Source organism: Phytophthora sojae, assembly GCF_000149755.1.
Source record: "Phytophthora sojae unplaced genomic scaffold PHYSOscaffold_8, whole genome shotgun sequence".
NCBI classification, from domain to species: domain Eukaryota; phylum Oomycota; class Peronosporomycetes; order Peronosporales; family Peronosporaceae; genus Phytophthora; species Phytophthora sojae.
Window position 1 is genome coordinate 1333896 of NW_009258122.1, and position 17543 is coordinate 1351438.

At 56.3% G+C, this 17543-nt stretch overlaps 8 protein-coding genes across 8 annotated transcripts; 2 read left to right on the forward strand and 6 right to left on the reverse strand.

The window, feature by feature from the left end:
- Positions 1-441: 441 nt before the first annotated feature.
- Positions 442-1362, forward strand: PHYSODRAFT_304534 (hypothetical protein; the record flags this gene model as incomplete). The annotated part of the gene is made up of 1 exon (XM_009535221.1): positions 442-1362. One exon carries the CDS (start codon positions 442-444, stop codon positions 1360-1362), a length of 921 nt encoding a protein of 306 aa, XP_009533516.1.
- Positions 1363-1671: 309 nt separating this feature from the next.
- On the reverse strand, positions 1672-3412 carry PHYSODRAFT_518484 (hypothetical protein; the record flags this gene model as incomplete). Its single annotated transcript, XM_009535222.1, has 4 exons — positions 1672-1724; positions 1787-2068; positions 2138-2813; positions 2855-3412. 4 exons carry the CDS (start codon positions 3410-3412, stop codon positions 1672-1674), a joined length of 1569 nt encoding a protein of 522 aa, XP_009533517.1.
- Positions 3413-3776: 364 nt separating this feature from the next.
- PHYSODRAFT_317849 (hypothetical protein) lies at positions 3777-5581 on the reverse strand (the record flags this gene model as incomplete). The annotated part of the gene is made up of 6 exons (XM_009535223.1): positions 3777-3832; positions 3899-4180; positions 4244-4346; positions 4551-4811; positions 4844-5172; positions 5212-5581. 6 exons carry the CDS (start codon positions 5579-5581, stop codon positions 3777-3779), a joined length of 1401 nt encoding a protein of 466 aa, XP_009533518.1.
- A 541-nt stretch (positions 5582-6122) lies between these two features.
- Positions 6123-7720, reverse strand: PHYSODRAFT_518755 (hypothetical protein; the record flags this gene model as incomplete). The annotated part of the gene is made up of 4 exons (XM_009535224.1): positions 6123-6926; positions 6998-7219; positions 7289-7463; positions 7554-7720. 4 exons carry the CDS (start codon positions 7718-7720, stop codon positions 6123-6125), a joined length of 1368 nt encoding a protein of 455 aa, XP_009533519.1.
- Positions 7721-7985: 265 nt separating this feature from the next.
- On the forward strand, positions 7986-9707 carry PHYSODRAFT_317851 (hypothetical protein; the record flags this gene model as incomplete). Its single annotated transcript, XM_009535225.1, has 1 exon — positions 7986-9707. One exon carries the CDS (start codon positions 7986-7988, stop codon positions 9705-9707), a length of 1722 nt encoding a protein of 573 aa, XP_009533520.1.
- A 72-nt stretch (positions 9708-9779) lies between these two features.
- On the reverse strand, positions 9780-10490 carry PHYSODRAFT_518364 (hypothetical protein; the record flags this gene model as incomplete). The annotated part of the gene is made up of 1 exon (XM_009535226.1): positions 9780-10490. One exon carries the CDS (start codon positions 10488-10490, stop codon positions 9780-9782), a length of 711 nt encoding a protein of 236 aa, XP_009533521.1.
- Positions 10491-10560: 70 nt separating this feature from the next.
- On the reverse strand, positions 10561-13002 carry PHYSODRAFT_352373 (hypothetical protein; the record flags this gene model as incomplete). The annotated part of the gene is made up of 1 exon (XM_009535227.1): positions 10561-13002. One exon carries the CDS (start codon positions 13000-13002, stop codon positions 10681-10683), a length of 2322 nt encoding a protein of 773 aa, XP_009533522.1. The 3' UTR covers positions 10561-10680.
- A 1745-nt stretch (positions 13003-14747) lies between these two features.
- On the reverse strand, positions 14748-16898 carry PHYSODRAFT_260985 (hypothetical protein; the record flags this gene model as incomplete). Its single annotated transcript, XM_009535228.1, has 1 exon — positions 14748-16898. One exon carries the CDS (start codon positions 16896-16898, stop codon positions 14748-14750), a length of 2151 nt encoding a protein of 716 aa, XP_009533523.1.
- Between the last annotated feature and the right edge of the window lie 645 nt (positions 16899-17543).

Here is a 17543-nt window from a genome sequence, read left to right on the forward strand (position 1 = left end):
TGCTGACCTAACGAGGAATTCAGACGAAGGGCCTAAAAAAGCTCTAACTCACTGTAAATCGTACTGAACTCCCCCGAGGAGCGCGAACGAAGGCGGCGTTGGCAGGCTGCAGCGAAAACTGTCTCGCTGCGTGTCGTCCGCCTGCTTCACGCGCGGTCTCCTCACTGCGGCACTTTGACCCGCTTCTTGCACTGCCCAGCATGCAAAGCGTTAATCGCGTGCCCTTTCTGCCTGCGTTTCTATCGTTTCTAAACTGCCCCACTCTTATTTGCGAGAGTCTCACTCAAGAGACTCTTATTTATCCCGCACACGTTGGATCGCACCGCAGCAGCTCACTCGCGAATCTGCCTTCAAGCACACCAGCCATCTAATCCGCGGTCCGAAGGCGATCCCAGCCCCTCCACACACACACACACACACACACACGCATCGCCCACCACCATGAGCTCCAACGGCAGCACGAGCAACAGCACCACCGGGATCAACAGCAACGGCTCGGCCGGCAGCCGCATAGACTACGGCAGCACGAGCTACAGCCAGGTGATGGTGGACGTCAAGAACGCCTTCGGGCGCGGGGACGCCGAGCAGTCGCGCCTGCTGCACCAGCTCAAGATGGAGATGGGCAGCCACACGCACGCGCAGGAGAACCACATGACGGGCGGCGAGCACATCAAGAGCGCCGTGTACGGCGGCCTGGACGGCATCATCACGACCTTCGCGACCGTCACGTCCGTGGCCGGCTCGGGCCTGCCGCACTCGGTCATCCTCATCATCGGCCTGGCCCACCTGGTGGCCGACGGGCTCAGCATGGGGCTCGGAGACATGCTCAGCAGCCAGGCCGAGGCCGACCTGGCCAACCACGAGCGCTCGCGCGAGCTCTGGGAGTTCGAGAACTACCCCGAGGGCGAGATCGAGGAGATGGTGGAGCTCTACGAGAAGAAGGGCATCTCCACGGACGACGCGCTGCTCGTGGTGCACACGCTGGCCAAGTACAAGGAGGCCTTCATCGACATCATGATGGTCGAGGAGCTCAACCTCATGCCCGTGGACGAGGACGACTCGCCGCTCATGGGCGGCGTCATCACCTTCGTCTCCTTCATGCTCTTCGGCGTCATCCCGCTGCTCTCGTACCTCGTGAACCTCATCCCGGGCATCGACATGAGCCCGGAGACGACGTTGTACCTGTCGTGCTTCCTCACGGTCGTCACGCTCTTCCTGCTGGGCGCGGTTAAGGGCAAGTTCGTCGGCCAGAAGATGTGGAAGTCGGGCGGCTCCATGGCGATTAACGGCACAATTGCCGCGGCCTGCGGATGGATTATCGGCTACTTGCTGCAGCTCACAGGCATCCAGAACATCGGATAAAGCTGCGACGGAGGGGGAGGTCAGTTTCGCATAGACGCCCTGCCCAAGCCCCTCTTCCAAGCGGCGGTGGAGGGACGGACACGCTCGCTCGTCGGAAGGGCTGCTTGTCGCAGTGGGCTTTGCAAAAGATCATGAACAACAGCTCGGGTAGAAGAGCTGACCGCTAGTAGCGCTTGTATTCACTTTATATTGATTGATCCATACACTTTTTGCCCTTCGTCTTCATTGGATACCCTCGCCAATGCGGTGCTGATAAATAGTTATTGTACTTGCTAGCTGGTGAGTACGGATTCAGTACCATGCCCCCGATCACGCTGTCGAGTTGCTGTGGAGCCACGCGAACTGGAAAGTGTAGTCTGTGCCTACGCAGTTCCACAACACTGCTGTTAGTCTGTACTCTAACGACGATCTTCTGGCACCTTACCGTAGTGCTCGAGGGAGATCTGCGTCGTGTAGAAGACCCACAAGATAATCGCCGTCTGCACGTGGATCATGTACTTGTCCAGCACGAACGCAAGCTGGTGCAGCGTCGAGAAGTCGAGTCGTCTCTTGAGTCTCAGAGTGAGCACGACAAAGGAGGCGAGTTCGACGAGACTGTACAGTAGAACGTTTACTACCAGCTTGGCCAGGTGCGTCGAGTTCATGCTCGCGATCTGCGAGTAGTAGTTGCGGTTGGGCATGTGAAAAACTAAGGACAAGTACAGCGCTAAAAGCAACAAAGAACACAGCGCTTAGCAAATATTTTACGACCACAATAAGCGGTGCAGAAAGTGACACGTACAGTACACGATGGGCGTGATGACTTCCGCGAATGCTGTGAGGATGGAGAACGCGGACGCGTACATGAGCTTACGTACGAGACTCACGTTTTTGCGCTCGAGCAGCTGCAGTTCTGAGAGGGCTGCAACAATGCTGCTAGTCTTCGGACCGATGTGAACGATCGAATTGTCCACGGGTATTATCTGGTTGCTGCGTAGGAGTTGTTTGCCCACATCGCTCGTCTGGCTGATGATAAATCTCTGCGCTCTCTTCACACCCGCCTTGACTGAGTCGAAGCTGTATCTCTGGAAGATGTCGGCGGCTTGAGGCAGCATCATGAAGGTGGCGACGCGAGCTCCGGGTAGCTTGGAACTGTGCTTACCCGTTTGTCGTAGCTGCATAATTTTCACTGCTGTATCTGCGATTTTCTTGCGAATACTGTCAATGTCGCGGATTGCTAGGACCACTTGCAGCGCGTTGGCAACCATGAGGATGGCTGTCGTCACCCACGTGGGCTGGTACTGCATGCAGAAACTTACGAAAAGTGCGTTGACCAGATCACCATTAAACACAACGACAATCGTGATCCTCTCGCCACTAGCAGAGCGACAGAAGTAGTAGAACATCACCCGATACAGCGTCTTGAGCACCGGTAGCACCAACGAGAACGCAGTACTCTCGATACCGTTCATCTTTGGAAAAAGTAGTAAAACACTGGGTACCCGATGATAACGAGTCCGTGACAAACGCAGATCAAAATGGCGTCCGCTATCTTCCATAGTAAGCTCCAGTTATCACGAACGTGCGGGTACCAGACGATAGCGAAGGCGAAGAACATGAGCGACAAGTACGGCACCGCCATCATGTGGATCGTATAAGGTACTGGGAAGCCGATCCACCACGCGTAGAGCAGCTCCACACCCGTTGAAAAGGCTGCAACAGTGACTGCACTGACGACGAGTTGTTTCTTGGAGACCGATAGTAGAGGCATTCGCTCACTTATCATGTGCATCTGCAGCAGACACCACATCGTGTACGAGAGGAAGAAGCGGCCGAAGAAGGTCTTGTTACTTGCTATTCCTAACTCAGGCGGGGAGAGGTCGACCGTCTCGGGTAGGCAGATGTAGATGAGGCTGGGCAGTGGAGTGAAGAAAATGATGCCGGCGACGCGCCACCATGGAGTCGAGTTGGTGTACTCGTTCAAAGCCAGCACGCGCGCCGGGGAGTACTCGCCTTTGAGTCCGATCTGGAATGCGTCCCACGTGCTTCTGAGAGAGCGATAAATCCCCATCTCCGACCTCCACACGCGTTAGCCCCCTCTCCAGGTTCCCCCAGAAATAAGGGTGTGGCGTCCACCCGATGTATTTTGCCCGACTCGACCGAAATATCGGTAGGAGTTAGTTCGTGCTCCCCACGACCCGACTCGATGTCGCTACAGGCGCACACCTCTCATCTAAAAAAGACCCCGGCGGTGGTTTTGCAGTTAACAGCTGAGGATTCTCTTGAAGTAGACGCCTAAAATGGTTCTGCCGAGAGCTAATACCTCTGAATACGAAGCTTACTACACTTTCCTGACTTTTGGAGATCAAAACTCAAAATATACGAGTTTCTTTTTAAGGGCCTGTCAATCCACCAGATCAAGCGGTTCAATTCAATTAAGCAGTCGTCGAGTTGCCATGCAGCCATGCGAACTTAAAAGTATAGTCCGTGCCTATTGATGCACAAGGATACAGTTATATACCTTAACCCAAAACGGTTATGGTGCAAAACGTCATACCGTAGTGCTCGAGGGAGATCTGCGTCGTGTAGAAGACCCACAAGATAATCGCCGTCTGCACGTGGATCATGTACTTGTCCAGCACGAACGCAAGCTGGTGCAGCGTCGAGAAGTCGAGTCGTCTCTTGAGTGTCTGAGTGAGCACGATAAAGGAGGTGAGCTCCACGAGGCTGTACAGAAGCACGTTCAGCACCGTCTTGGCCAGGTGCGCCGAGTCCATGCTAGCGATCTGCGAGTAGTAGTCGCGGTTGGGCATGTGGAAGACGATGAACAGATACAGCGCTGACGGCGGCGAAAGTTAGTGAGAACAGGAGCACAACCGTTTGGGTCGAAGCCAATAAGTACAATACACGATGGGCGTGATGACTTCCGCGAATGCCGTGAGGATGGAGAACTCTGATGCATACATGAGTTTGCGTACCAAGCTCGCGTACTTGCGCTCAAGTTGCTCGAGTTCCGAAAGCGTGGCCTCCATGCTCTTAGTCCTGGGGACAGTTGGGGCGGCTGGCTCGTGCACCTCGCGCTCTGAGTTCTGCTCAATCGGTTGGATCGTGGCACTAGCCCTGGGTCCGAGTCGGACGGCCGTAATCTCTTCAGGCACCACTCCTTTGCAGTGTCAAAGCTGGGTATTCACATCGCTCGTCTGGGAAACTGTGAGCTTCTTGGGACCAGCCTTGTCAACGTCGAATTTGTATCTCTGGAAGATGTCCGCGGCTCGAGGCAGCATTCGAAAGGTGGTCACTCTCTCTCCAGGGAGTTTGGAAGAGTACTTGTCGTTCCTCCGCAGTTCGACAATCTTTCTCGCAGTCTTCGCAATTTTTTTGCGAATAGTGTCAATATCCCGGACTATTAACACCACTTGCGCTGCGTTGGCAAACATGAGAGTAATCGTTGTCGTCCACGAAGGCTGGTACTGCATACAGAAGTTGACAAACAGCGCGTTACCAGGTCGGCATTGAACACCACAACGATCGTGATTCGCTCGCCACTGGCAGAGCGACAGAAGTAGTAGAACATGACCCGGTAGATGGTTTTCAACAGTGGCAACACCAGCGAAAATGCGGTACTTTCAACGCCGTGCATCTTCTGGAAAAAGAAGTAGAACAGTGGATACCCGATAATTACCAGCCCGTGGCAGACGCAGATCAATACAGCGTCTGCAATTTTCCACAACAGTCCCCAGTTCTTGCGCACATGCGGGTACCAAATGATGGCGAACGCGAAGAACATGAGCGACACATAGGGTACCGCCATCATGTGAATAGTATAAGGTACTGGAAAGCCGATCCACTACGCGTACAGCAGCTCGAAACCTGTAGACAACGCCGCCACAGTCACCGCACTTAGCACAAGTTGCTTCTTGGAGAGTGAGAGCAGAGGCATCCGCTCGCTGATCATGTGCATCTGCAGCAGCCACCACATCGTGTACGAGAGGAAGAAGCGGCCGAAGAAGGTCTTGTTGCTCACCATCCCGAGGTAGGGCGGGGAGAGGTTGACGGTCTCGGGCAGGCAGATGTAGATCAGACACGGGAGCGGCGTAAAGACGACGAACGCGACGATGCGCCACCATGGCGTCGAGTTGGTGTACTCATTCAGCGCCAGCACGCGGGCTGGGGGGTACTCGCCCTTGAGCTCGATCTGGACGGCGTCCCATGCGTTAAGAAGGCGCTCGCAAATACCCATGGAGCTCGCGTGTATTAGAGTTCACTGTCGTCGCGGGACGTAAGGTGCTGGTGTGGAGGTGACAAAGCCCAACTGACGTAAGGCAGACAGGCAGCGGACCAATGTGTAGAATAGCCGTCCGTTATCGTCCATGGGCCCACCTCACCTCCACACCTCATCGGGTGTCGTGAGTCTAGGCGTCGAGTTCTGGTGAAACTGTGACGAGAAACGAACTTTCATCCCAACCAAAACAACACTGCCGTCACGTTACGTGAGTATCGGGGGGATGAGCAACAACTTCTGGTCGGGTAAGGGCGCAAGGGGTGGACGATGAAGTGCCCTGAATGAGTTGGCGAGGTTTTCGCGGTGGGAAGCTTCTTATCGATACGATACCTAGTGAGCGTGATCGAAGACGCATGCGCGGCGGTATCGCGGGCTGACCGAAACGAATAGGACAAGTTTGGGATAAATTCACTGCATGAATATCTGCCGAACGGCAACATTGCACCACTGTCATCTGCATTATCATACAGGTCAATGGTTTGCACCGCTGTATTACGACTCATAACCCTTCAACAAAACCCGTCATAGCACGAATGACGTCCATGCATGACACCTGGAATTGCATGCTGATCACAAGTAGCACGGCGATGACCATGAAGCCCATGGTGAACAGCATCGTCCAGGGTGCAATGGGCTTCAGAACTGCTGCAAAAGGAGAGTCGAGGTCGAACAACGAAGACCGCAGCGCCGAGCTGAGGATCATGAAGTTGTGCAAACAACCATTGTGCGAGCTCACGCTCAAAATGCGCCCATCAGGAGTCCACTGCAGGTCCTCAAAGCACAGCAAGGGCGCCTGCATAGATCCACTGCCCGAGCTGTTAGGCCCCGACAGATCCGCGAGCATAGACGATGACGACGTTGGGGGAGTTCCGCCGGTACCAGATCCAGCGGCGGCAGCACCAGCCGAAGACAGAGCTGTGGGCTCGCTGTCCAAGTATTCCACGGCAATTTCCTTCCAGTCGCTCATGCGCACCACCTTGATGCAGTTGTCTCCGCACGTTGCCACAGTCCCATTAGCCTCGTTGTACACGATCTCACGCAGCGAGTGCTCGTGGAACTTCGCGCAGTACTGCTCCTGGCCGATCTCGTTCAGATGCGTGGAGATAATCACAACGTAACCCGACGAAAAGCCCGCAATGATGTAGCCGTTGCCGAACCACTGATACGACACGATATTGCCGTAGCGCGCTTGAAAGGCCAGCTCCAGCGCGTTCTCCCGCTCGTTCAGGTCGTAAAGCAAAATAGTTTTCCCACCCATGTTCACCGACAGTATGGCGTCTTTATCCTCCGTTTTGCCCCCAAACTGAGCAAATTAGGCACAATAGTTTAGCACTTGAGTACATCTTAACCAGATAGAGTTGAAATCCCACGCACCGTGACACTCTGAGGAGAGGCCTTGATCTTAACCTGGTCAAATGTGCGCCCCGACGGCAAGCAGATAGTAATCTGCCGATCTTCCGATCCAAAGGCAAATTTGTCTTCCAGGTTCCAGTCTCCGCATAAAATCCGACGCTTGTGCTTGCTGGCAACTTGGGTCTTGGTGCCCGTGGCGTGGTCGTAAATATACACTTGGCCCCGATTGGTACCAATGGCGAGCTTTCAACAGCAACAAGTAATGTTAGCTACCATCTACCGACAGTTGAAGCTGTAAGTAAATTACCGTACCAGTAGTGAGTTGGGCGACTTGGACCACTTGATGAAGCTCACGTCCTTGCAGGGCAAGTCCACCAACTGATGCTGCTGGATCTTCTTGGGCTCCCAGAGCACCAGCGACGACGAATTGGCCTGCACAATGGCCAGAATGTCTCCATTTTCACTCCACTCCAGTAACGTACACATACTAAAAGCAATACACAATAATAGAAAAAATAAATTAGTAATCAATTCCGATTATTATTTTACCGGCCAAGATGCAAAATATCTTCTCCACCTCGGCGAGGGCGGCACGATCTGATCCACGAGTTTCCCGCGCCGGCCGAAGATATGGGCGACGCGAGACGTGCCCGAGGACGCCACGTAGTCGCCGTGCGGGTCCCACGCGTACTTGACGGGCCCCACGCCGTGGTGCCGCGAGTCGACCGAGAAGATCATCAGCATGGCTGCGTCAGTTATTTTTTTTTTTTTGCAAGTTATGAAAGCTGGCTTTTTATTTTGTCGTCTACCTAACAAATTTCCACCAATAGGAAGCCAGTAAGTACGTCAGCAGGAGATGAGATCCTTTCGAGGACGAGTGTATCAAATATAGGCGACCAGATTGCTGGACTACAATGGAGACTGCGTACAGGTACACTCGACGTTACGCTGGGATCTCGGCAGTAGCTGATTGATTGTCGAGCCGGCGGTGAAATTAATCGAGTCCAGGATGGCTCCACCCCAGCAAGGGACGCCGAGGGGCCCCGTCACGCAGTCGACGAATCCCATCTATGTCTACACCAAGTTCGTGGTGGCCTCAGCCCGCGCGACGTCGGCGATTGCTGCGGCAATGATGGCCACCAGCAACTCAACGGGGGTCAACGAGCTCAAGGCGCTGCACAGTTCTGCCAATGCACTCAGTTCCCCTCGCGAACGCAGCGGCCGCAACAGCCCTCGGGAAGTCACTCACGCATACACGAGTCTAGTGGACATTGTGCGGCCGCGTACGGTTCCAGTGCTCTCCCCCAGACAGTCGACAGCGGCGTCTCCGCGCAGGAGCGTTATGCGTCGAGAGAGCAAGCTCCCGCTGGTTCGAACGCAGTCTGAGAGTAGCAGCGGCGGCAGCACCGGTAGAGAGCAAGAAAACCAGCAAGAACAACCACGGACGTCGTCCTCCACGACGGCACCTGCACCTTTGACCGGAGATCGCGAGGTGTTTCCGGCGTGGATCCGGGAGCGGAAAGATTTCCAGGTTTTCTTTCCTAGGTTTTCAGACCACGTAGTCACGGACGAAGAGATCCTCCAGCAAGGAGTCCCTAAAGAGCCAAGCGAACGGAACATTGTCGAGCTGCAGTGCATCGCCCGCTGGATCATGAAGATCCCGTCCATGTCGACGTTCTTGGACCTGAACCAGGCCACGGAGATCGCCAAGCTGGCCAAGTATCGCGCTTTCCGTCCACACGAGTATGTTTTCCGCAAGGGAGACGTCGGTGATGCCTGCTATCTCGTCCTGAGTGGCGAGGTGTACATTCTGATCGACGGTCAGAAGGTGGCGTCCGTCACCAAGAACGCAGCGTTTGGTGACATTGCGCTTCAGCTCGAGAACGCCACTCGCGGAGCTGATGTACAGGCTGCTCCTGCAGGAAATGTTACGCCGTCACCTGGTAATTCGTCGTCACAGCCGATAGGGTGTGAAGTCCTCATGATAATGGCCGAGGACTACCACAAAACCCTTGCGAGGTGCCAGACGCGAAGACGCAAACACCTTGTCAACTGGCTGCACACGGAGGTGACACTGTTCCGCGACTGTGTGGAGAGCAAGCTGCACTTCTTCGAGCTCGTGTCGATCGACGTCCCTCTCCAGAGGGGGGAGGTCCTCTACACTCAAGGCGAGTCGGTTGGCGCCTTCTACGTTGTGCGTTCTGGTCGTGTTAGACTTGAGGTGGACATCCAGTACGAGCGTCGGCATCGGTGGCCGAGCGGCACACACTCGTGGAAGCAGCAGGTTCATGCGGTGCGCTCCCGTGTGCCATTCCACACCGAGGATAGCGCCGGCTTTTTCGGCTTTGAGATGTTCATCGAGGGCCAACAAACGCGCGTCTACACAGTCGTCGCGGACTCACCTACGGTGGAGCTGATAGCTCTAAACCGCGTCGACTGTTTCTCGCCCTACTTCTCTTTCACGCCGCGGGCGTTGGATCGGATACACGACAAGAACGACAAATATCGAGATATGGCTCAACGAAAGGTGCAGCAGCAGCTCCGAGCGTTCCGGCGATCGCAGACGGCAGCGGCGCACAAGAACATCCCTGAAACCCACCCACCGGTCGTCGTCCAGCGCAAGTTTCCCCACTCGCGCGAGACGCCCGAATTCCAGTTCCCATGTCTCCGCCCTGCGACATGGAAAGCCGATAACGAGGTGGTGTCCGCACTCCAACAAGCCTGTCAATGATGAGAGAGTCAATGTGTGTTGCTATTAGGCTTGCTCATTGGATTAAACATGCACGCGTTGTTGTCTGGCGAATCACTGCAGCGCGATGGCCATGGCCAGTGTCGCGGTCATCGTTGCAGTTAGCAGGACGGATTCACTGAATGAACGTGGCGCTGACTGTGAAGTTGTCGTTGAGATGGTTTTGTCCGTGCCGTCCGTCGATGTTGTTGTTGTTGTCGTCGTCGTCGTCGTTGTTGCTGTCGCGGTTGCGGTCGCGTCGCTCGAGTAGAATTTGAGCGCTCCCTCCTGGCACGAGTGGCTGGTGAGGGCTGCTTTGGAGACTTGAGAGATTTTTGCGGCCGTGCCGCTGCAGCTCACCCCGCGGTAGGTCTCGAAACTCGCCGAGCCGTCGGAGAATAGAGAGACCTTCATGCTGGAGACGCCGTTGTCGGTGGTCAGGCAACTGCCATCGGCCAGGAACGCCGCACCGGAGAGTAACTTTGAGCACTTGCCGCCCGACTCGTATATCTCCATGGCCACGTAGGGCTTGCTGCCGTAGAGGGACTCGGACAACACATCGTACTCGTTCGAAGCACAAGCGCGATCCCAGTACAGATCTTCGCCGTCGATGTTGACACTGGAGCACGTGGTGATGGCCGAGCAGGACGGAGGTGGCGACTCCTGGAAGCCGATGATGGTCGGCGCGGACTTGCAGCTCGAATCTGTGTGCAGCTTGTACACTGCAGTCTCGGCGGAGACGCAGCCTCCGAACAGGAGCAAGGATGCCCAGGTGACTCGACGCATAGCTGTCGGAATGAGGAGGATACGGCGACTCGAACGAGAGGTCACAACTAGCCAAAGATCGCCGACCGCTGGTCAAGCTCAATTCAATTCGTGTTGATCACATACAAACTGTGTTTAGTTTTCTTGTCTGCGTATACCTCAGTATGCAGGTACCAAGTGACAATGTTCTGCTTGCAATGCTGCTGCTCGCTCATTCGTACTCGAGGATGATCTCGTCCACCTTGAGCGAGTCGCCAGCCGCGCGCGCGATGCTCTTGACGACGCCTCTCTTCTCGGAGCGCAGCACGTTCTGCATCTTCATGGCCTCCACGACGGCCAGCTCCTGGCCGGCCTCCACGTGCTCGCCAACCTCGACGGCAACTGAAATGAGCATGCCGGGCATCGGGCAGAGCAACAAGTTGGACGTGTCGACTTCAGGCTTGGGCTGCATGTGCTTGCCGTAGGCGGCCTCCAGCTCGTTGCGCACAACCACATCGTGCACGGCGCCGTGAAACTGGAGCTTGAACCCCTCGGGCAGCGTCTGCAGCAGCTGAGACGTCAGCGGTGCGTTCGACGCGCCGCTCTGCTTCGAGTATGATGCCTTGAACAGCGGGCTGTTGAGCGACCAGTCTACATCGCCCACGACATGCCACTTGTTCTCCACAAACGCCAGCGTCAACGTCTCCGTGCGGCGGCGCTTGTTCTCCACCTCGACCTCCACGACAACAACGGGCTCGGACGCTCCGAACGGGCCATCGATGCTAACCGACAGCTGAGCACCCAGATTCTTCAGATCGTTGCGCTCCGCTAGCGCAATCAGGTCCTGCGACGATAGGCCGGCAGCAATGGCACGCAGGCGAGGAACAACACCCGCCTGGTCCGAGACGAACTCCACTTCGTCTGGGTTGAGGGAGTCGAACGAAGCCACACCTTCCTGATGCGCTGACGAATCAATACGGCCCGAGATCTGGCTGCTCGCGATGGTCTTCTTCAGGTGCATGATAGCGCCAACAACGCGGAGGTCCTCGGTCTCCGCCAGCGTCAACTTCACGCCCTCAAAGCCCTCGGGATACTCCTCCTCGATGAACTTGGTGGTGATCTTGCCGCTCACGAAACGAGGGTGTCGGTAAACGTCCTGCAGGAACGAAACGTTGTTGCCCGGGCCGCGAATGACGTAGTTGTCCAGCGCCGTCTTCATGCGATCCAGGCACTCGGACCGGTCCTTGCCGTACGTGATGAGTTTCGAGATCATGGGGTCGTAGAACATGGAGATGTCGCTGCCTTCAGTCACGCCCGAGTCCACGCGCACACCGGGGAGTTGCACGGGCTCCTCGTACTGGAGCAGGCGGCCGATAGACGGCAAGAAGCCGCGCAGCGGGTCCTCAGCGTACACGCGGCTCTCCATGGCCCAGCCGTGGATCTTCACGGGTCCACCCAGCAGCTCCTTGGGCAGCTCGTGGCCCGCAGCCACGCGGATCATCTGCTCCACGAGGTCCACTTTCGAGATGAGCTCCGTCACGGGGTGTTCGACCTGCAGGCGTGTGTTCATCTCGAGGAAGTAAAAGTTCTTGTGCTTGTCGCACAGGAACTCGACCGTGCCGGCGCTCACGTAGCCCACCTTCCTGGCCAGCATGGCGGCCTGCTTGCCCATGGCCAGCCGCGTCTCGGGGTCCAGCAGCACGCTGGGCGCCTCCTCGATGACCTTCTGGTTGCGCCGCTGGATGGAGCACTCTCGCTCGGGCAGGGCCACCACGTTGCCGTGCGAGTCGGCGATGAGCTGGATCTCGATGTGGCGCGGGTCCTCGATAAACTTCTCGAGGAACATGCGGTCGTCTCCGAAGCTGCTGGCCGCCTCCTCCTTCGAGAGGCGGTAGCCCATGCGCACCTCCTCGTCGTTGTAGGCCACGCGCATGCCCTTGCCGCCCCCGCCGGCGCTGGCCTTGATCATGACGGGGTAGCCGATGTCGCGGGCCACCTTGACGGCCTCGTCGGGCGTGTCGATCTCGCCCAGGAAGCCCGGGATCGTGTTGACGCCCGCGTCCATGGCCAGCTGCTTGGACTCGATCTTGTCGCCCATGGCCTGGATGGCCTCGTGGCCCGGGCCGATGAAGGCCACGCCGATGGCCTCCAGGGCCTCGCAGAAGTCCTTGTTCTCCGACAGGAAGCCGTAGCCCGGGTGCACGGCCTGCGCGCCCGTGGCCCGCACGGCCTCCACGATCTTGGGGATGCTCAGGTAGCTCTGGCTGGAGGCCGCGGGCCCCACGCACACGGCCTCGTCGGCCATGCGCACGGCCACCGAGTTCACGTCGGGCTCCGAGTACACGGCCACCGTCTTGATGCCCAGCTTCTTGCACGTGCGCATGACGCGCACGGCGATCTCGCCGCGGTTGGCCACCAGGACCTTGTCGAAGAGCTTCTCTCGCGGGGCCGCGGCCTGCTGCAGGCGGCGCACGGACGCGGACACGGTCGCGCCGCTGGCGCCGCGCGCGGCGGTGGCCAGGAGCTGGTGGCGCAGCAGGCGGGCGGACAGCATCTAGCTGACGTGCTTGGGCCGGCCGGACGGAGGTTGAAGCGCGCGGATTGCGGAATGGTCTCGTCGAGTCCGAAGCAAGTGTGAATAGTGTACTGGGAGGTGCTGAATAGTGGACCCCCTGGCGGTTGAAGTTGGAGGCGCTGCAACTTGGACGAGTATACCGCATAGTTTCTGCGAGTGTGGCGATGTGTGGCACCAACGCCGGACGCGCAAGATCGTCATCGCTGCGGCGGGAACAAGTACAGTGGCAACAGCAACAGCGGAGCTACATGTACAAATATTGCTCCGCGGGCTTTGAGCGGAGCGTGCCGCCGCCTGTGAGGACTGCGCCGTCGACATGCGCTCCAAGTTGAAGCTGTCGTGGGGATTTGCTCTCGCCATGAGGTGAAGCAGCGGAACAAGTGCGCAGAGGGGCAAGTGGGCTTTGAGCACCAAAGTGCATTGGTGCCCACGAACTTGCGCGTCACGGGGAATCTGCCATTGTACTGTACGAGGGGCTGGCGACGCATCCCCTATCACGGGTCAGTGGTGCTTGCGGCATTTTGTTCATGGAGCGCTCTTGTATTCCAGCTCTGGGAGATGATGGTAGGCCCGATGTGCATTGGCGATGGGCGTTTAACAATTCCGGACATTCCGGCCATGCTGCGGCTGTTTCAAAAATAAAAAAATGTTAGCTTGGACTTCATTATTTGAAACTTACCACGTAGTACTTGAATTAACAGCTCCGAAGTAGATAGACCGTCGCGAAGTCAACCTTCTACTGTTGTCGAAACCACCGCAACTAGCGAGCTTCAGCACGGTCTTCAACGAGCGCGAGAGTATCAGCGACCTCATTTCTGGAAACAGAAAATGTGTCCACCACGGAGACGGAAGCGCTCGTATAGTGTCCACAGCTACTGCAGAACCTGTTGCCTTTCGTGATGTCCAATGATCTCCACGCTTCTGTTGTCCATTCGACAGCATGCCAACGGTGTTACGAGAAGATCATCAAGCTGATGGATTCATATCCACGATAGCGTCCGCAGTATTATTTCCCTCCACGCACGCCGATTTCGCTGCGTGGATAACAATTTCCTGTCCGCGCGCTTCGTTCCCGGTATTAGCGTACGCATTAACCACCCAACCAAGTGCCTCGCCATCCAGCTGAGATTGGAGACTGGGTAAAATGGCCTTCAGCGCCTACAACGCCCCCTCCACAGCGACGACGGGCTCGACGACAGGTTCGACGAACGACGAGCCGACTGAAACCCCCGAGCCAACCACTGCTTCGACCGAAAACTCCAACAGCGCATTGGCAACAATGGTGAGTGCGGCAGCGGCGATATGGTGCATGTTGGCAGCAGTCGCGGCGATAGCGTAAGAGCGCCTTAAAGAGCATTGGCGTCTGGAACGACGGCGAAGCGGCTCACGCCCGGACGAAAGCTTGCATACTTTTCATTTACTCAATTCCTATCTCAATAGATCTGCCACGCTTTGATCCACGTTACGCTGAGGATCGCACGGAACTCACTCGTTACCATTTGACCATCCCACCACACTGTGTATGACGATATGGCGTTTCATCAAGGGCATGTAAATGTATCTGTTTGGTTGAGAAAAACACGTCAGTAACTTGTAAGACAAAAGTATACTGGACGTCGATTTGGCAGGCTGGTTATTCCAAAGCTATTAGCCTGGTCTCGCACTCCCTACATGTAGTTTTTGCTTTGTTTTGCTGGGCTTGCAATCTGGTGTCCGGTCACCGCTCAACAAACCAGCTCGATCTCCTTCTTGGCGTTGGCCAGGCAGGCCAGTTCCTCCTTGAGTTGGTTCCGCTCGGCGATTTTGTGCTCCGGGTCCTGCATCAGGCGCGCAAGCTTCTCGTCCGTCAAGCTGTTAAGCTCGTTCGTCATCTCCGCAACAAACTTGCGCAACACCAAGTCGTTCAACCGCATCGGGATCGCGTCCACGAAGCGCGGCATCGCCACGTCCAAGTACGCCTGCAACGCCACGTGCATCTCCAGCACCTCACGATCTTCTGTCGCGAGTGCAACGGCTTCGACGGCATTCAGTACCTCTGCGAGCACAACTTTACCATACTGGTCAACTGGGGCAGCGGCTTTCACTTGATCCTGAAGAGCTTGCAGGCGCTGCTGGTCCAGCTCCGCGAAAATACGTTCGTCTTGGGTATACGGTCGAGCTTCAGCTCGCAACAGGCTGCTCACTTCTTGTCTAGCTGCCTCGACCACACGCTCAAGTACGCCAGCAGCCGCAGTTTTGATGAAATTCACCACTCGTGAAGTAGCCCGAAGCTCGCCAGCCACGTGGTCCGAGACCAATTTCGTCTGATCCTGGTACGCCGTCACGAGTTGCTGCGTCGGCGTGACCCATTTGTCCACGCACTTCCGAAACAGGTTGCAGAATACCTGGTACGACGGGAAAATGGCCAGCTCATCGCCTCGATTCTCTCGGATAAACCGTTTGAGCGGTGCAAGTTCATCAAAGCGCCATTGATCCTTGGACTTCCAGAACGTGTCAATTTCAGCACTCCAGATACTAGTTCCGTCGACTCCAGCCACGCGTCCGCATCGCCACTGATTGCCGACTTTAACTTGCACAGCATCCCCAGCAGCGACTTGCTCTTGTGTTTTCTTCGGGCCACCTCCAATGGCATCATCCTTCGAATCACCCACTGCTGTTTGAAATTGAGCTTCATCCACTCGAAGCACCGCACGAAGTCGAACGTCTATATCACATTGGGATCGATCCACCACTCCGTCTTGCTCTGAGGTAGAACACGATGAAGGGAGGAGTTCGTACTGCCCCGACATGGCGGCCTCCATCAAACGCAAGTACTGGTCGGCCCACTTGCCAAACTGCTGACGCTGCGCCACCGGAGACTCCAACGGCGTGCCCAGACTCGACAACGTCTTCTGCGTCTCAGCCATAAACGCACTGATCTCCGCGATGACCTTCGGCAACGAGCGACGAATGTTGTCTTGCAAGATCGACACCAACCGCTCACTCAGCCTCGGAACCCCCCACAGATGCGTCGGCAGCTTGCGCCAGTACTCGTGCTGACCGAAGAACGCCAACTCGTTCGCCACGCCCTTCTCGATGCTCGTGCCCTTGGTCAACTCGCGCTGGCTCCGACACTTGACTGCGTGGTAGCCCAGGTGCATGCGCTTCTTCTTGTTCAGCAGCAGCTCGTGCACCGCCAGCTCGGCGCCAGTGTCCACCAGATCCACCTTGGTCACCACGGCGATGGTCCTCGTCCCGTTCGGGTCCGCCTCCTGCGCCGCCTGCAAGATCTCCGTGTTGTGCATGTCCACGTTGGCCGGCACCACCGCGATGATCACGGTGCGCTCGTGCTGCATGTACCGGTCCACCATCTGCCGCACCCTCGGGATGATACTCTGGTCCTCGTGGTCGCCAACCGTGCGCACCAGACCCGGCAGATCCGTGAGCGTGAGGTTCGGTAGGTCGGGCCCGCACATCTCGATCACGATCTGGTCGTCGCTGATGTACTGGCCTTCGTCCACCAGCTTCTGGGTGAGCTTGGTGATGGCGTCGGGGACGTCTTCCAGGCGTTGCAGGTCAGCCTTTTCCTCCCCGTCATCGTTGTCACCGGAGCTTCCAGACTGGAAGCGAACCAGCCGAACGGTGCCCCGAAAAGCGTCGGCGCGAGTGAGAACGAGTTGCGTGGGGCACCTCGTCGTGAGCTGGTCGGAGGACGGAAAGGAAACGCCCGACAGCGCCGACAGCAGCGAGGATTTCCCGCTGGAGGTGTCGCCCATGACGGCGATTTGAGGCAACTCAATGTACTGGCCCAGGCCGATGTCACGGAGTTTGTCGACGAGCTTTCGCTCCTCTTGAGCCTTGACGTTCGCGAACAAAGTGTTCTTGGTCTTGGCCATCTCGATTTGAAGCTGCCAGGGGAGGTGAAGGTGCGCTCGACTGCGTAAGTTGAGGAATGAAAGCCAGTAGTGGGGCTTATTGCTGCATCCCATTAATATAATGAAAGGAACCTACTCCACACATCTCGTAGCGTAGCCATGTCCGTCAAAGTCAAAAGCATTGATGGAAACGAATCTGCACTGCACTGACCTCTCTCCTAGACAGGTGGAACCACGATTGAAAACTGAAGTCACGAGTTCAAAAATCAAAATAGGCGCGTTTCAACGCGAGTTCAAAAATCAAAATAGGCGCGTTTCAAATGCTTTTTGTGGGCGAATAATTCGTTCAGTGTTATATTCATTTTACTTTAAAAAACAAACAAACATGGCGTAAGCTCGTCCACCTACCGCCACAAAAAAACGACTGTGTTTGGTGCGGTACACTCAACAGTAAAAAAAATAATGCGCTGAGTTCGATCGGCTTTCATGAGATAGATACGTTATTTGGAGATGATATACCTAGAAGTACTGGATACATTCGATGTGAAACTTTTTCAAACTCATTAGCAGACAGCATGAGTACCGAGGAGGGTTCTGCAGCCCATGCGACGATAGTGCCCAATTCAACCTAAGATGTCGCTTGGGCGAGGCCACCTACGTTTGCGG